Source organism: Anser brachyrhynchus (assembly GCF_964034855.1).
Source record: "Anser brachyrhynchus genome assembly, chromosome: 1".
NCBI classification, from domain to species: Eukaryota; Metazoa; Chordata; class Aves; order Anseriformes; family Anatidae; genus Anser; species Anser brachyrhynchus.
In genome coordinates this window covers 100,359,084-100,377,632 of record NC_137694.1, presented here as the reverse complement: position 1 = coordinate 100,377,632, position 18,549 = coordinate 100,359,084, and the positions used below count along the sequence as shown (strand labels likewise).

Sequence of the window (18,549 nt, the reverse complement as noted above, 5' to 3'; positions counted from 1 at the left end):
AGTTACTGCTGCTAGTGCTAGCGACATGCTGGGAACTTCCTCAGCTGCAGCTATGAGTGGTCTCTGATTTTGAGTAGGTTTTGTTAGCAGAAATAGCAGTTATGCCTGCCTGCAGCAGGGCTTTGGAGTAGGCAGCAGTGGGTCCTCTGTGGTCGATGCACGCTGTGGAAGTGGAAGGCTCCGTGATTTCTGTAGGTTCCTGACCTGTCCCATATGTCTGGTTGAGTCACTTTTGTCTTCTCAAACCAGTGCTCTACCAGTTCTAGCCACTTCTGTGATCTTCTTGGATGGCTGTTAGGAGAGCAGCTAGTATTTTTTGTGCTGAGGCAGGTGCAATTTGGAAACACACTGTATGCTGTCTTGCCTAGGTTGCTGTAATGAGTATATCCTGATTCAGACATTTCCACTCAGCCTGGAAGTAGCACACAGGCAAGAAGATAATGCATGTCCAACAGCTCTGCTTCTTGCCTTCATGGCAAGGTATGCAGGACAGCCCCATCATCCCAACTTTCTCTGCTGATTTTCATCTTCCCACAGGTTTGTTGCCAGCTGATGGCATAGTCTCTGCTTGAAAGATGTTGTTCAAATATCCATAGATCACCTGTGTCAAAGATCACAGATCGATTCCAGCTTTCAGATGTTGGGAGGCTGCTTCCAACTTCATAGAAATAGTTCTCCTTGGAAATACAGCTAAAAGCTTGAGGACTTGACAGGGCATAGAATAAATGAGATAGGCAGGCATTCCTAAATTGTCTTAAGGAAGGACCTTTTTCCTTACTGTAGTCTTGTTTGGAGGGAAAAACTATTTTTTTAATGAAGGGAAAAGTATTGTATTAGAACACAAGGCTTAGTGCATCACCTAGTACTGTAGCCTCTTTCAGTGATTGAAGATACGAGATGCAAATAAATATTTTAGAGCCAGACACAGGAAAGATCTTAAATATAAAATTACATTGGTTGGCTTTACTTTTGTCCTTATGCAGCTATCACAGTAGCTCTGATAGGCAGCTCCTACCTCAGACTATATTATGCTGAAAAAATAATGAGTATTATGGGCCAGTTTGGGAATCTTTTGACGGGTAGGTATAGGAGCGGTAAGCTTGAGACCCATGTAATTTCTTCAAACTCTGTCATAGGCACTGAGGGAACAGAGAAGGAAGTATTTTACCCAATGTTTGTGGTACCAATAGAAAACAGTATCATTCTGAACACTTAACAATTGTGTTAAGTGTTGTATTAAGTTGATTCTTCGACTGCTCTTACTCCCTTGGAGTTACCTCGGTAAAGCTGCACATCTAGTCTTAGGACTCCTTTACTTTGGTGGCAGCCACGGTTCTGTTTGGAAATAGATGTGGTTGTAAACTGTAAGTATAAACACGCACATGTGGCCACTGGATGTCACCATTCCTTCATACAAATAAGGTCAGTTCCAGCATTTTTTGCATTTTTAAATTTTTCCATTTGTCATGGCTACTAAGTAGTTAGAGAAGGAAGGCTGCGAATTCTTGCTTTGTCTTCAAAAGCAGCACCAAAGGCGTTGTATCTTTAAAGTACCACGTCAGCCTTCAAGATAAGAGAAGGAAGGTACGTCTTACTGTGTCTGATAAGAGTTTGAAGTATGTGTTGGTTGTAGCTTTAAGAAGTAAAAGCTTTTTTCTTTTTTTATATTGAGGGCAAAACCAGCATGACTTTGAACCTTTTACGTTGTCTAAACGTAACCAGGGTGAAGGGCGTATCTTACCTAACGCTGACACTCTGGTGTTTAAGTAATGCACTCTGAAAGAAGGCTTAATCCACGTGAGATGCTAAAATCAGTTTTCTGGCTTTCAAAATCCGAGTTAAATCCTTCAGCGCTTTCTGACAGAACCCTTGGTGTAGCTGCCATCCTGACGCTGACAGTCCACATGTGTAGCACATATCTTCCCAGCATTGATGGAGTTCTTTCATACCATAAAGAAAATGGGATCCATTTGAGTAAAATGAAGGCTTACTAACCTCGTATAGTCCCAATAGTGATGCCTTGGGATAATTTCAATAAGAAGTGCATTCTTGAGGCATATTCCTTATCTTTAATTGATCATATGGAGTCCAACTAACTCAGGGAAATGGGCTGGGATTTAAAAATCAAACAAACAAATTAAAAAAACACCACTTGCAAACCTTACAATTGCCTCCACGCTGTTGCTGACATGACAGATGAAAACTGAAATGAAAATATTCACCACTCTTTCCAGATGCTGACCAGTAAGTTCGGTCACCCTAGAAGAACACCCAGAACAGTTTCATAGCCTTTTTATCGTATTACATGGTGCTTAGAGAAATCCTCCTCAGAGTAGGAGTGACAGTTGACAAGAAGTTTTGACATCATCCTAGATGCTGATGTATTCTTCAGAGCATGCCCTGTGATCCTCCCTCCTTTTGCCTTCGGCCTGTCCTTTGGCATTTATGAACTGACTGGCTTCTATCATTGTGCCAGTGGTGAGCAGGGGAGGTAGTTGTCCTGTGACTGGCTGATGTTGATTGCAGTTTTGTAAGTTGTAGATACAGTGCGTGATTTGTGGAAAAAATAATCAAAAGCTGATAGAAACCACTCAGGATTAATCTGAGGTTTGTTGAGAAGGGATATTTGTCCTTTTCCTGCAAGGGACAATCCATAAGAGTGAATCCTTTAATTCACTGGCTAATGGTTTATATTTGCCATACTGAGCCTCAACTGGATGGTGCTTAGAACATGTTTGTTTGTGTGGACTGAAGGCCAGGAGAGTTCTAACACTGGGGTTTGTGACCTCCGTGCAGCCTTTTCTATGTCAGTAATGTTTTTACTTTCACTGGGTCTTCAGCCTTGCAGTGTTTAATGTTCATGTGCTGGAGCCTGTACTTGCAGCCTGTTTAATCTCTGATTTCTGACGCAACAAAAAATAAGCTGCAAGAATGCTTTGGCTCCTGTGCCCTACTCATGCCTCTCACTGTGGCACAGTCTGTAATGGTATTTATTTCTATGAAGTGTTTCCAAAGTGAAATAGTGCTTGAATTATTGGTTCTTGAGAGATGCATGCTGGTTCAATGACAAGGCCGTGGTTATTTTGCTCTGGCGCCTTTAGGTGTTTAGAAGCGCAGCGTGTGTCAGCTGAGAGTTTGTCTGCCAAGTGACAAAAAGCAGCTTCTAACATTTGAGGCAACTGACCAGAAATGAGTTGCAGGGCTAAAGTCAAAATCCTAATGAAATGCATTGATCCTGTATTTCAGGATCTGGCTCCCTGCCCACCCCCTTTTTCTTTTTAAAGCGTTCGTGGTGATCACCTGAGCAGCAAGCACAGGAAAACACGGATGCACTTAAACATTTGAGCTGTGGAAGAAGGCTAATAATCTATTCAATCCCAACGTCTGTAAGGAAGAGTGTGTTATTTAATGATGTTTTATGTTAGATTTCTGCCACTTACATGATGCAGTCTACTCCTGATCCTTCTGGGCTCTGTAGAGGTGTTTCAGATGTGCTCCTGATGGTTAGGTTACCTTGGCTGGCTCCCAGCCCAGCAATTTCAAAACATTAGCGTGGAAACAAGTCAGATGTGGAATACTTGGTGAGGTCTGAAGAAGGCTTCCTGTAATGGAAAGATAAGCCCCGATCCTTTCTCCTGATCCTGAAGCAGTTGCCCTCATTTGGCAAGCTCTTTGAGCTCGCCCTGTTTCCTGTTGTAATACATCTGGGTCACTGGAAAAATATGTGTTGAGGAGGAATGCATGAGGTAGGCACACCAGGTTACATCATCCTCGGAGCTTGTCAGGCCATGACTGCTTTCTAGCTCATACTGAACCTTGTTTGGGGGAATCCTGGTAATTTGGATGTTATTTTCATCCAGATCATGCTCACAGAGAAGGGTGATAGTTCTTGAAAACTCTTGAAAACTGTACTCAAAGTGTTTATCAGAGTTGTACCAGGTGACATCAGGAGGAGGTAGGTCAGAACACTTGAATCATCTTTAATTCATGAAAGTAGCTATTTAGGGCACTTCTGAAGTGTCAGTTGCTTGTGGTAGGAGTGGAGTATGTTGCTTCTTACGTAGCCAACAGCAGAAGGCTGGCCTTTATAGTTGTGTATTAAAGTTTTGGGTCCATCAGATATATAAATCTAGACAATTTGTTCATTGGCTGGGGGAAAAGGTGTTCATGTGCCATCACATGTTGTAGGTGATAACATGATAGACATTTACACAGGAACACCATGCAAAGCCCATGTAGTTTGTTCAAGTGCTGTGGCTGGCATGAAAACTCTCAGGGACTGGTGGGTGCAAGATCTCCACCTCTGCAACTGAGGTGTCCTCGTCTCTTTGTGCTTGTCATGTTACACTATTGAATTAGTCTTATTTCCAAAAGAATGCAAAAATGAAAATCAAAGTGGAGGAGAGAAGTGAAAAAGATGGTACAAACTAAGCAGAGTTCTTTATTTCTTGAAACTCACTGCTGTGAAGTAGCGTAGAAAGAGTTTAATAATCATATGTATTAGTTTTATGTCTCCTTTTCCTTGTATTGTGAGAGGATAATGAAATCACTATAATTCCATTTTTACTCGTTTTTTGTCTAATGTCTCGTAAATCTTTTTTGATACATGGAACATGAATTCTTTGAAAGAAATTAATCAACCTTAGTAACAGAGTGCTTTGCATATTGACTTGTTACCAGTACGACTGCACTGCTCTCTGAGAGGCAATCATTCATCGCGTTTTATCTACACTGAATCAAACATTCTCATTTTCATGAGACTGTTTGCTCTCTTGGTATACAGGCTGCCTTACCAGGCATAAGTTAACTTGATTTTTCAGGGTGTGTATTTTATTATAAATAATTCCTTGAAAATTCTAACCTAAGTGTAGGGGGTGGTGGTGGATTTTTGTTGGCTTGAAGGGAAAGGGAAAGAAGAATTGTTTCTGCAGAAGAGAAAGTGCGAAAATTTCAGTAAGAGCAGTCACAAGCTAGCAGGCCTTTGGCATTCACATAGTGCCGGTGCTGTTACCACTGTTATTTAAGCAGCGGTGTTTAAAGAAGAGCATCTTTTTGTAGGGAAGAGTGATGCAGGCAGGTCCTTGCAAGGTGACTTGGCCTGTTAGGAGGTACTGGCAAGAGCTGCTGAGATGTCCTGAAACTACAAGCATGTGTTGTCAAATAACAGTGAACAGAGATCTTGAAAACGATGCAAAAGCCAGCAGCTGTTCACACATCACGCATTCGAGGTGTTTGTGTGTGTGTTACTACATGCCATTTATGTACCCAGCGGAGATTGCTGCTACTTGCCCAGGCAGGATCGGGACAGCTCAGGCACACGGAAAGCTGTGAGAGTAACACCACACTGTGCTCTAAGTGACTAATTAAGTCCCAGTAATATTATTAAATTGCAGCTAAATGAGGTTTGTTTTCAAGTTGAAAAGCGTTACGACACATAGGCAGTGGACCTGCTGACAAGGGGGCTCCAGCTGAAGACCTGGGAGCTCCCATCCATGGCGTATCTCTCTGTATCACCTTTCCTGTAGAAAGACCCAGTTCTTAATGCAGCAAGTGCAGAAGAGGTTACTTCTGCTCAATTCACCTAGCTTTCAAAAATAAATTTTCAGGTTGATATAATTAATGCTGGGGGGAGGAGGGTATAATTAAATCTATTTGCAGTCCTGATAATTTGCACAGAAGACTGCATTAAAATATCAGAAGTCTTTTTAAGACCTGTTTTACCGCTGAAATGATCTCTTCCACAATTAGGCACTATGTGATTATAGCACTGTGTCATTTAATTCCTCTTTGTTCCTGCTTTCCTTTGCTAATATATTCTGTAACAAAGTACTTTATTATAAAGCTACTTCTGTTGTTTCTTTCTATTACATTCACACAGACCTCTAACCTGATTCCAGATAATAAAAATGATTCTCGAATCTTTGCTTCTGTCTTGTTCTGTTTTACCCAGAATGAGTTTGTAAGCTTAAGTTGGACAAAACTGGGGCTTCAAAATACTTGTAAACAGAATGGTTATGAATATTAACATTGGGTTGCTGTCTGTGAATAGGTAATATTAATGGCTGGTAATTATTAACCTCTTAACAGTTCAGTAAAAGTAAAGTAACATTTCTAAAGGAGGCTTTTTAAACTTTTTTTTTTTATGTTAGCTGTGGGGTGTGAGTTGGAGAATTCCAAGTTTGCACTTCTTGGGTTTTGACAGGGTAGGGACTAATGGGCTGGTTAGCCTGCTTTTTATAATGAGGAAAATATTTCAAGGTGATATCTCCTAATGAAAATATTGAGTGGGCAGAACATTTAAATCTTTGTCCTCATTGATAATCAGAAAATGCCTTATGGTAGAGACCACACTGATTCATGTGACCTTAAACATAAATTTGGCTGCGGTATTAGAGCACAGGTCCTAAGCCTAGAGGAAAAACAGTTTGGTGGCAGCTCACACGCCCACTAAAGATGTACTTAGAAGGTCCACAGATTTCTCAACCTGTCAGTTTTTCTGAATGCTTTTATTTTACTTCATGCTTCAAAACTATTATTGATTTTCTTTTTCTCTTCTATTCTTTTTCAGAAAGATGAGGTGTACCTCAACTTGGTGCTGGACTATGTTCCTGAAACAGTATACAGAGTTGCCAGACATTATAGTCGGGCCAAACAGACACTCCCTATGATTTATGTCAAGGTAGGTAACTAATAGCTGTGGTTAGATGAAGAAGTATATTACAGGAACAGACTCTCTGGATACCTCTCTTCTCACATAATTAGTTTTCTGAAATTTTTAGAAGCGCATACATCTTGAGGCAAGGAAAAAAAGATGAGAACAATTCATGCTATGGAGAAGGAAGAATAGGAACAAAAGGCTTAAGTTTCAGCAGTTGATTTCTCACTTTACAGACATCTCAGAAAGGGCTGGGGGGAGGCCAGGGAGTGAGGGGTGTTTTGTTTTCAAGCAGTTTAGAGACTGACACCAGCCAGGTTACCAGCTTCAGCATTCTGAGATGATGAAGACAAAATAGTACAAAGGTCAAGAATTCAAAGAGGATATCAGGAAGAATAGCGTTCTCTTAACTGTTACCTTCCCCTTTTCCTGGCGTATGAGTAAGATTACATGTGCTTCTGAGGGAATGAAAGGTACATTTTTCTCTTACCCTGCACTTGGAGCTCATTGGCTTCACCACTCAGCTTGAAGAGCTACATGGGGCAAGATGTTTGTATGCAAATTGTAGCCTCAAAACCGCACTTGAGCTGTCTGCATCTTTCATTGTCTTTTACAAAGTGGTTTACAATGAATAAAATCTAATTTTTTTGTCAAGCATGAGGCACATCTGGGTCTCGTAATTCTATTTCATATATTGTGGTGACCACAGTCCACATGCTGGTGAATGATCATGTTGCTAACTTTGTATCAGCTTGTTAACATGGCATCCAGATAACACTAAATGGAAGTTAGCAACAAATGTTTCTGACTAGCATTGATTTCTCCAGACTCATCTTTAAATATGTAACATTTAACATTAAGGTGGGCAGAATAATAAGCTTTAATATGACTGAAAGAAGATGAAAGTTGCAAAAAGTAATTATTCTGATAACAAAGTGTTGTGCCATAACTATATGTGAAGAAATTGCAAATTGCATGCTTTGGCAATAGCCTGCACTGTTGCCTGTTTTTAAGAAAGCACAGAATCTTATCATTCAGCAACAAGAATTTCTGCTGCGAGGTCACTCGGTGTTTGGCCTGTTGGTGGAACATGCCCTCAGGTTACATGCTTCCCAAAGCTTGTTAGCTTAGGTTTTAGTAATTTATTTATATATTTTTGTGCCAATTGCTGTTCATTATGAGGACTTTGGAGGGGGAAAAAGTCTTATCTTTTGAGAGAAAGTTCTGCTTCAGCTGTTTCATCTTGCTGGATATTTGGGACTTCCCATTCCAGGTAGAACAGTCAGCAAGACTGTTCTTACCTTGTTTTTCTGACAAAGCAAGCCTTTGTCATAATCTTATGTTTTAAAGGAGATCACATGACTTTGATGCCATTAAAGCTTTTGCAATTGGAAAATACATTGACAGAACAAAGGTCAGGCCATGCCTATTTGATGAGCTTCTCTTTCCTGGGTAACAAAGAAGCTGCTAAGGAACTGCAGGGAATTTTTTCTAGTAATCTTTTTATTAAATTTTATTTGTAACCTCTAACAGTCTGTAGGAAATTCATGGAAATTTTGGGTTTGCCATGTTGAGATGGAAGGCATGCTTTATGAATTCCACATGCGTTGACTTCACTCCTCAACTTAGAGCAATCTGCTGGATTATTTTGCAATACACTTGCACAATAAAAACTTAATGCGTCTAGAACAGTCAATTCAGAAAACGTTTGTTTTCTTTTCTTTGTGCAGAGTTGTGGTTTTGACAAACAAATACAAAAACTAAAAACAGAGCCAGAAGTCAGGCTATTCTTCTTTTGCTTGTATCTTCCCACCAAACAAAAATGAGAGAGAGGGAGTGTAAAGACAAAGATACTGGTGGGAGTGAGGCAAACATGGCATGATACCAATATCAAGTAGTTGCACCTGGTTTTACAGACTCCTAAAGCTGATGTGTGGAGAATGTGCTTTTAGAAAAGGAAAAGGTGAAGGTGCAACTCCAGTAGCGTCCAGCCTTAAGGCTAATTTCAAATTGTTGGCTGCCTGTTGTCAAGACCTGATCCTGGGTTTTCCCATGCCGTTATGATTCTATATGCTACACAGCCCTAAGTATGTCCAGCAGCTTCTTATTCTTTAGCCCGATGTGTGTAGCTGCAGCAGCTGGACATTCCTGCGTTGTCCTGTATTTTTGCTGTGTGATGCTCTTGACTTTGTAACATCTCCCCTTGCTGTATTCCTCATTGCTAAAGAGATGGCCAGCTTTGAAAGGGGGACAAGAACAAACCCTCTCTTAGCATACTACTTTGTGCCTTCTGTAATTTTTTTTCAGAACAGTTGTCTTCATAGACAAGAAAAAGAGGCCCTCTCTTTTTGCCCAAATGTTTGAAATTAAAATGAGTCTGTCCCTTCACCAAAAGAAACTGAGAGATTCGTTCTGGTGACAAGTTGAGATACTATCATACATGTACTTCATTTTTATGAAGAGACTGAAAAGACTGCAAAGCAAACTGAGACTTTATTTTGTGTATGTTTTCTGTGACTTCCATCATTGTATGCTCTGTGGTTATATTTTAAATGTTGGAAAGCTGGTATAATTACTTCTTTGGAAGTGTGCTCATTTTCAAAAGAACAAATGAATGAATTTGAACCTTCTGTGTCGGTATGTGGCAGGAGGTGAAAAGATATGCCAGTTTCTGGGCATCTTCACAGCACTAACATAAATTCAGTAGGGTTGTTTTTGGAGTGATTCTGTTTTTTATTCTAATAAGAGTTTGTGCTAGATGAATTGTTTAGCATGTTTTGACTGGGAAACCATGCCTTATGCAGTATTTCTCTGTTCCAGTTGTACATGTATCAGCTGTTCCGGAGTTTAGCCTATATCCATTCCTTTGGGATCTGCCACCGGGATATAAAACCACAGAACCTCTTGCTGGACCCTGATACAGCTGTCCTAAAACTCTGCGACTTCGGAAGGTAAGTTTGTCTATGGCCTGAAGCCTGGATGGTAAAACCCATTTCTTTCAGACAGAAACTAGTGAAATTTTGCAAAGAAGCTCTCAGTGTTCCTCAGAAGTTTATTGTTTGTAGCTTTGGAAGGGAAATTACTAATACTTTGTTTTATATTTAAAATGATTTCATATTAAAAAAAATTGAGCTGGAAAATGGTATCAAATGGGAGGGAACTAAAATTAAAGCCTGTTGTTTGTGCAGGTATTCAAAAAATAAAAGTAAAGATGCCATTGCATAGGGAAAATATTGTGCCATGGAAAAATAACACCAAATAATAGGGTGAAATGTGTTTGTGGAAGAAAAAACAGGCAGAACAGCATAGTAACATGAAAGGCTAATGCTACACTTTATGAGCCTATGTGTATTAGTCTACCAATCCATTTAGTATTTCAAATACTGTAGAAGGTCAGGATCCGCAGTAACGCTTCAGACTGTAGCTCTTAGTATACATCTGTATTCTAGTTTTCCATGACACATTTTTTTCTAGTATCTGTTCAAGTGAATCACCTTTACAGTCCAGCCCTCATCTACAAAGTAAAACTGATACAGAAGTTGTGGAAATCCACACTGAGACAGGAGATTGATTTCTTCCTGGTAAAGTTTAGTCTTTAGATTGTGCTGTAGCTTTGCAGACTAAAATAGGTAGGTCATATGTGTGAGAGGTCACCGAAGCTGCTGTTGCTAAATTTGCTTGCCCGTAGTGAGTGGGAATGTCAGATGGTGATTACCCAAGCAGTGCATCGTCACGCCTGGTGGCTTGGGAATCTCCTTCTCAGCTCTACCTCACAAGCATAGCAGCAAAATAGGAGTCATGCTGAAACTTGAAGTAACAATGCATAAAAAGGTGGTACTTCACTTTGTTAAAAATGTGGAATTGGCAATTATAGTTTCTGTGCAGAAAAGCTGTAGGGAAAACTGAGGCTTTTCAAAACAGGCTAAATGAGTGGTGGGAACACTCCTTTCCTGAAGACTGAGTGGTGCATCTCAAAAGCTGGATGTTGGATTTAGCTGGCTTGCCACTCAGCTGGGTTTGTTGATACTTAATTGAATATATCATGCGTCTGAAAGGGCTGTTTAGTCTTCCAGATCCTTTCCATCTAACGTGGTACTAATTAAGAAGTATAACATGTTCATAGACTCATGAACAAAAAAGTAACATGCTCTTGTGTCACTTTATTTTCTTAGATGTTTCCAAAGGTACATGCACTTGTGGTTGGGGCAATACTGTAGGCTAGATCCTTTGTGGCAGTGTAAATGAAGACTTTACATGTTAATCTCGGACTATTAGCATGTGCCTACACTGGCAAAGTTTTGTGGTTGTTTTTTTTACCCTTCTCATATTCGTTTAGCCTCATGCCATACTCCCTTAAACAGCAAAGAGAGAGAATATTCTGATCAAGTTTTTTTTAAAAAAAAAAAAAAGAGGAAAAAAAAAGTCAAGTACTCAGTTCTGGTGAGCACCCAGGCCTTTTGAACCTTAAAAGGTAACTACATTTGACTGAGCTGTATTCTGTCCTCTTTTACTTTGTAAACAAAACTCTGTACCCTGCAAAACATACTGACAACTGCCAGCCAAAAATCTGACACTATTTATCCTCCAGATTGCAGTCAGAATTTCCTTTGCTTTGTACACTATAGGGTAGCTGCTTGATGGATTGAACTGATTTCACAGTAAATTGAGTCTGTGGCTTGTGTCAGCTTAGAAGAATGCAGTATTTTAGCATTTAGGAATTGGGGGTGGTGAAGAGTGCCGAAGCTTAACACTGGTCTGTGTTGAAATATCGTAAAACTTCTCATTACTAAAAGATTATTGTTTTGTTTCCTCTTCAGTGCAAAACAGCTGGTTCGTGGAGAACCTAATGTCTCATACATCTGCTCTCGGTACTACAGGGCACCAGAGTTGATCTTTGGAGCCACCGATTATACCTCCAGTATAGGTATGTATGTGTATTTGTTGAAATCTATACCAGCTGCATGTGTTTTTATTCTGTAGGTAAGCGTAAAGGCTTGCAAAAGGCAGAATTTTGTTGTAAATGGTCAGATACCAGTTATTTACAAAGGATGCACATTTCGTAGGTGGCTGCTGTGATTTCTATACCTTTTGAGGTTTCAGTGTCAGTTACATTAGAAAAGGGTGGTGGTTCTGCTTGTTTTTTTAGTATATGGGATGTAATCTGATTGAATAATCTGATTCAAATAAAACATTTCCCAGTTCTCCAGGTAATTTTTCTATTTAGTATTAAAGTAGGTATGAAACCTCAAACAGAAACCTCATTTTGTTGAGTTAAAATAACTATAAAGAAAGACTGTAGAAATATCAATTATAACACTGCTTCTGGTATGCTGTGTTTTAGACCTGAATAATTCTGTTGCTTGTTTGCTTGGCTTTTTGTGAAGTGTTTTTAATGGCAGAGAAAATGTGGTGTGATGTTTAGCTTTAAACTCTCTTGAAAGGTTTAACGTAATGTGTACAGCAGCATTTCTGATTCTGCTTATTCTGTTAGCTCTTTCTTCCCCTTAGTCATTAATTTTGAACATAAAGAAAACTTCTTTTTAATACCTGGCACATAGCTGCATCATGGCAATATTGGGGAAACCAGAGGTTTTGGCAAAGGGCAGGGAATAGCCAGGTTTTCATACAGCAATCATAGATGGTTTCTCAAAGTGAACAGCAGTGGGTTGGCTCATTGTGGGTAATACCTTCAGTTCTTTAGTCAAGGTACTCCCTGGGGTCTTTTTGAAGGCTGTGCTGAAAAGGCAGGGATTTGGCTCTCAAGTTCTCCATTGTAAGTTCTAACTGGTTAAACTCATTGGCTGGCTAGCTCATTTCACATCTTCACTTCTTTGAAAATAGAAGTATTCCCAAAGACTTACTTGCTTTCATTATTATTTTTTCCCATAGTTATTCTCGTGTATTGTATTATAGCAACACTCACTTATCTCTCTTGGTATAGAAAAGTAGCAGTCTGGGGAAAATAATGGCACAGTAAAGATAAAGCGGCAGAACTTTTCTAATGGTTGGGCAAGCCAAAAATGTCAGCCCCAGCCCTGCCCTTCCTGCCCTTGGACACAGCTAGCTCCCGCAGTTTGCTCTTCAATATGCTGACTCAGCTTCAATTGGCAGGAGGCTTCATTTTGGCTAGGTTAACTTTCTGCTGGGTTAGGGAGTTGAGTCAACATCACTGTGTAGTCCAATAAGCACCAGAGCCCAGGTAAAAGCGAAGTGGCAGGAGCTCATGAGTGAGAGGAAGGCAGCTGATCCCAGCTGACATCTGTTTGCCAGCCGAGAGCTAATAGATTGACTCAGCTGTGTTATCAGAATGCACGGACACAACTTGTTTCAGAGGATAACTGCATAAAACAAATATTTTAGGTGTCACCAGAAGAGACTGCTTTGTAGATATGTCTGTGAAATGTCTCCTGCTCCAACTGTAGAGTGACTTTAATATTGCAATTTTTTGCAGAAACTTTAAAAGTTGTTGTTTCAATTTTTTTCTTACCTGCCAGTCTCTACAATAATTCTAATAAAAATATCATGATAAAGTGAGGAGTCCATTTCCCACATGCCAAAAGCATCATGATTTTAAACCGTTGTGGTTCAGACTTCTCTCATGCCTCCAGAAAACTATCACCCCAAGCCTCTTCTAAAAAATGAATTGAGATGAAATTTGCACAGAATAGCTTGAAAATGAAGCTCAGCAAATACTTTTCCTTCCTTCCCTTTCCTCCTTCAGCTTCCTTTTCAACAGAATCTTTGCATCTGGGAGCTGAGAAGTAATAAGATGCTTTTACAAACTTATTTTGCAGTTTCCCAGCACTCTGCAATGTGTTGGGAGTTCTATGGTTGTAGGTATGTTATTCAGCTTTTTCCAGTGGTAATAAATGCCATGTTCATCCTTGGCTCTTGCTAGATAGGCAGTAGCAGTGCTTAGTGAGCACTCTTCCTTACTTCGCCGACGTAGGATTAGTCATCCAAGCGGAACCGACATTCTTTGTGCAACACACAGCAAGCACAGATAGGTTTCTTTTTGAGAGAAAGGAAAGAACATTTAATTATCAGTAATTCATCCATAATTCAAAGTATAGGAAACCCTGAAATGCTTCATTATTGTAATACTGGATTTTTAACCATTTTTTTTAAAGGCGGACATGTGTTTTCTAATTCCTGTATTCTTCTGAATTGTTAGCTCAACAGTCTTCCTGCTGGAAGTTCCAGTGTGTGTGTGGTAACAAAAACTGAACTTAAACGTGATGTAGGGATCTGTACTCTTCTGTTTAAACGCGCTGTCTTAAAACTACATGGAAATAAAATAGGTGAAGAATATGAAGCCAAAAAGTGCTCAAAGTAGAACTTTCTTTTAGGTTGTCCACAAGGCATCTGGCTGTTTTTATGAGCTTTTTGTTACTTGATAACCTTACCGCACGGCTTGTGATTGTAACATTATGCAATACAGGGATCACTAGCAGTCTTTCCGAGCAAGAAGTACTTTTTAAACTTATGTTGTTTCACATGTCAAACTACACAAACAAGCAGTGACACTGGTGGCCCAAGACTGGCAGCAGAGCCAGAATGCATCGTGACCATGTCCATAGTCAGTCGTGCTGTTCAGAAGTGTGACCAGGAGTTGCATTATCCTGCCTGGTTTATCTAGTTTGTACATTAACACAGGAATTTGTCATTATGACATAGCTAGATCTTAGATGTAGCAGAAACTGAATATGGCTCTAGGATCGTGTCTTTTAATCCTAGAAGTTGCAACAGAGCTGTAAACTGGCTCTGATTTCTGAGACCTTAATTATTTTATGAAAGCTCATGATTTAAAGGGGCCTTCTGAATTATAATTTTAAAATAACGTAAATTAAAGGTAGTGTTTTCACCTTTGTATGAATGTGTTCCTAGTTTTGTTTGCACAGAGCTATTTTGTAGGAGTTTCCCTTTTTTGCAAACCAAGCCCTTCAGCTGTCCCTTGACAGTTTTGGCTGAAGTTTTCTTCCTTGCAGGTCTGTGTGTGATGCCATCCCAGAGTACATTTCCCACATGCTGCTGGCTGCACTCAAGCACTTGTCGCCTGGGTGCTGCTGCCGGCTGAAAAACCGTGGGATTGCTGCCCACATTCCCCTCGAATGTCCTGGGACAAACATAGACTGGCACTGGAGCAGGGATAGACGTAGATACTTGTCACTACATGATTCTGGTTTTATAAAAAGAAGCACTGCTGCTTTTACCCGCAGAACATGCATTTTTGCTAGGTGAGGTGATGGGACAGAGGAGTGCCCATCAGGTCCTGGTGGTGCTTCTGGATAGCGAGGGTCTGCTGGTCTCCAGCGTGTTTTCTCCGACACGGTGCTGGCAGGAATCGAGAGCATTCCAGAGGCAACATTTATAGCCCCTGGCAGGGAAAGATTGATCTGTATGGCTGTATCGCTGGCTGCTGTTGGGCTGTCCAAAAATAAGCGCCATGAAGTTATTCATTCACTTTCCTAGCAAGCACTAGGACCAAGGAAGAGAGTAGTTCATCAGAGCAGAATTCCCTCTGGAGGCACGTGCAGCGGGGCTGTCTCATAATTCCTTGGGAAGAACCATCGTGAGGTGTGTCCCAAACCTGTTTCCAGCCAGTGAAAGGGATTTGCCTCTCTATCTCAGGTGGTGACTCCCAGCGCTGAAAATAAGCATGGGTGTTAATTTACTGAACTACTCTTTCATCTCTGATTCAGTTTCATCTCTTCGGTGCAGAAAAAGAGAGATACCGGTGTTGAATTTGTTCCTGATGACTTTCGAAGCATTTCATGTTTCAGCCGTACTCTGCATCATCGAGTCTGATGATGTGTGCTGGCTCAGTGTCCAAAACTTGCACTGACATGGCACGCATGCCCGTAATCCTCAATTTTGCTCTCGTTCTGACATTCCAAAAAGTGTTCCAATTAAGTAGCGATGAAAAGTACTTTGTGCTTTGGCATTTGGCTACTAGAAGCTGCTGATTTTACAGCCTCCTAGGGCTACTTTTCTGACTTTCTTCCCTGTTAGTTTCTACAGATGGTTGGTTTCCAGAGAAACAACCTTGAGTCACCTCTGAGATGGAGGAAATCCATCAAGACGGATTAAGGGATAGTGGGGCAGAGATGACTGGATGAGGAAAAAAATGTAGGAAGGCAAATGTGCCCCACAGAGGTTCAGAAGGAGGAAAGTTCTTAGTTTGAGCCTTTTCTCATCCATTCAGTATGAACTTTTTCTTCTTGAAAAAAATAACAAGTTTGGGGAGCTAGGACATGATGCAATGAATGCTGCTCATGCAGTGAAGATGGGAACTAACTTTTCAGCTTGGGAAGGCAGAGTTTGAGATCACAACGTTGAAATATGTGCACAAAGTATGCTGTCGCAGCCAGCCTTGGTTAGAAATGGTCATTGTCCACTTGCAGAATTCAAGCTAGTATTTTGCAGGTTGTCACGCATGATGGTTTGTCTTGAATTAAAGAGAAATATAGGTTCTTTTACCTTCTCTAGTGCTGGAATGGCATAAAAAGCAAGGCGAGTACCCAGATCATATTATTAGACAAGTTTATGATCACCTTATAACTGTGAAGATCAATAAAGTAATAGAAATGTATATTAATTTAATAAAAGCTTTGTAGTGTAAGAGGCTATGTGAGTTTTTGAGTGCTTAAATTACTACAGGTCATTCAGATAATGGTATTTGTCTGTTTCTTTTGGATTAACCTGAGAGTACACAGCCATTCACTCACTCCCCCACCTCTTTGGAATGGGGGAGAGAAAGGTAAAACTTGTGGGTTGAGGTAAATACAGTTTATTATTTTTCCTTCCTTTTCTGTCCTATTAATATAAGGAATACGCAAAGCAAGTGATGCACGATGCAGTTGCTTACCACCAGCTGACCGATGCCCTGACAGACCCCGAGCAGCAGCCTACTCCTCATTTTACTGAGGAGTATGGCGCCATATGGCGTGGAATATTCCTTTGGCCATTTGGGGTCAGCTGTCCTGGTTCTGTCCTCTCCCAGCTCCTTGTGCACCCCGAGTCCCTCGCTGGCAGGGCAGCACCAGGAGCTAACAAGTCCTCGACTCAGTGCAAGCACTGCTCTGCAGCAACTAGAACATTGGTGTGTTATCAGCTTTATTCTCATCCTAAATCTTAAATACAGCACCATACCAACTAGTAGGAAGAAAATTAACTCTATCCCAGCTAAAACCAGGACAGTGTTTTCAGTCTATAGAAGATACGACATAAGCTGCTTTTGTTACTTGTGAAAACTAGCTGCATTTACTGCCTGTATTGTTTAGACTGCATTCTACTAAAGGTATCAAGAAAGTAGCTTTGCTCACTTTCTTCTACATAAAATCAATAGATTTCAGTATTTTTTCTTAAAATTTCACATCATCCCAACATGTTTGGCATAAGGATAATTCATTAAATTTCATTCTCGTTTTTCTATTAACATCCTCTCTTATTTATTAACCAATTTAAAGCATTAGAATAATAGTCATGTTTTGCCTTAATTAGATTGCATATATTAAAAAGAATATACATCTCTTCCCATGGGAGCCAGTACTTACACTGCAAATGTACTCTGAAAGATTAAACTCTTAACAGTTAGCTTTGACTGTAGAACACGGCCGAACATGGTCTGTTAAGAAGCTATCAAAAACTAATACGACCTGCCTTATCACTTCTCTTAAGTTATATATCTTTAAGTACAGAATTCAGTACAGTTTTATTTTTCTAAATATAGAACTTAGTACATTTTAAAATACAGCATTTAGTACATTTTACTTGCTTTTTAGCACATCTCTTTACAGAATTTAGTACGGTTTTAGTACATTTTCTACTTCAGGATTGCAGAAAATGTTACCATTCAAATTTGGAAGATAAATTCCAAAAGGACAGATTCAAAAGAGTAGTAATAAAAAAAAAATAGTAAATCATTGTGGAATGAAATTTCAGTCCTCTTAAAGTCAGTGGCAAAAATTTCATTAAATTTCAGCAGAGTCAAAACTTACCATTTTCTTCCTCATTGTACATTATTCAGCAGAATTGTATAAACACCTATGTAAATTGTATTTGTTACCATCCCTGCTTTCAAGCTGCTGAAGTTGGCTTCAGATCTCTGGCTTTAATTGAGAATACTTCGAAGATTTGCTCATTTCTTTGAAGAGAGGATGTTGCCCAAGTCCGAATTTGGAAGAGTGTGAAATGACACTCCTGGAAAAAGTTGTGGATTTCAGAGCATCTGTGGTGTGTGTTGATTAATTTAAAGTATTAAAGCAAATAAATCAAGGAAAATTAAACCACCTTTTAACGAGGCATTAAATCACCTGATTTGATGAACTTCACTGCACAAGGAACAACTGCGTAGGTTTCCAGTGGATTTGCTGTGTTTGATGGATTCCCCCGGCACGAATGCCACAAGCATTCCTTAGACTTCACCAGCTGTTCCCTCATGACCTACGTCCTTTTTATTCTCTTTCCCACTGCAGTGCCCTCAGCTTTCTCCTGCATCCAGCCTTTTTCTGTTTGCACCTCCTTTGGCTTGTCTGCGGCTGCATTTGTGTTCTGGACAAGCCAGGCAGGTCCCGCAGGGACTGAGCTCTCCTTTCGCAGCGGTGGCGCTGGTGCATGCTCTCCCTCTGGTTTTTACAAAACTTCTGAAATGGATTCAAGACCTCTGCCTTTCAGACTGGTCTGAAATTGGCTGGGGGAGGGAGAAGGGAGCCCAGGAAGGGATAAAACAGCACAAAGCCAATTTCACAGAGAAGCCAGCCAGGTTATTTAAGAACAGTTTTACAAAACCACAGTCCAATTCAAAAAAAAAATATGCTAACTTAGTTTCCAGATTTTAAAAGGAACTGAGTTCTGAGTGCTGACTTACTCAAATACCAGCTTTGGTTTTGTGC

The 18,549-nt window shown here is 40.2% G+C and overlaps 1 protein-coding gene across 2 annotated transcripts in view; it reads left to right on the top strand.

Moving 5' to 3' along the window:
* Positions 1-18,549, top strand: part of GSK3B (glycogen synthase kinase 3 beta) — a 144,780-nt gene that overhangs the window by 86,346 nt on the left and 39,885 nt on the right. For both annotated transcript variants that reach the window (XM_080572330.1, XM_080572329.1), the window contains exons 4-6: positions 6,569-6,679; positions 9,476-9,606; positions 11,473-11,579. In XM_080572330.1, the coding sequence (XP_080428456.1) occupies positions 6,569-6,679; positions 9,476-9,606; positions 11,473-11,579 (349 nt within the window). The remainder of the gene's footprint in view (positions 1-6,568; positions 6,680-9,475; positions 9,607-11,472; positions 11,580-18,549) is intronic.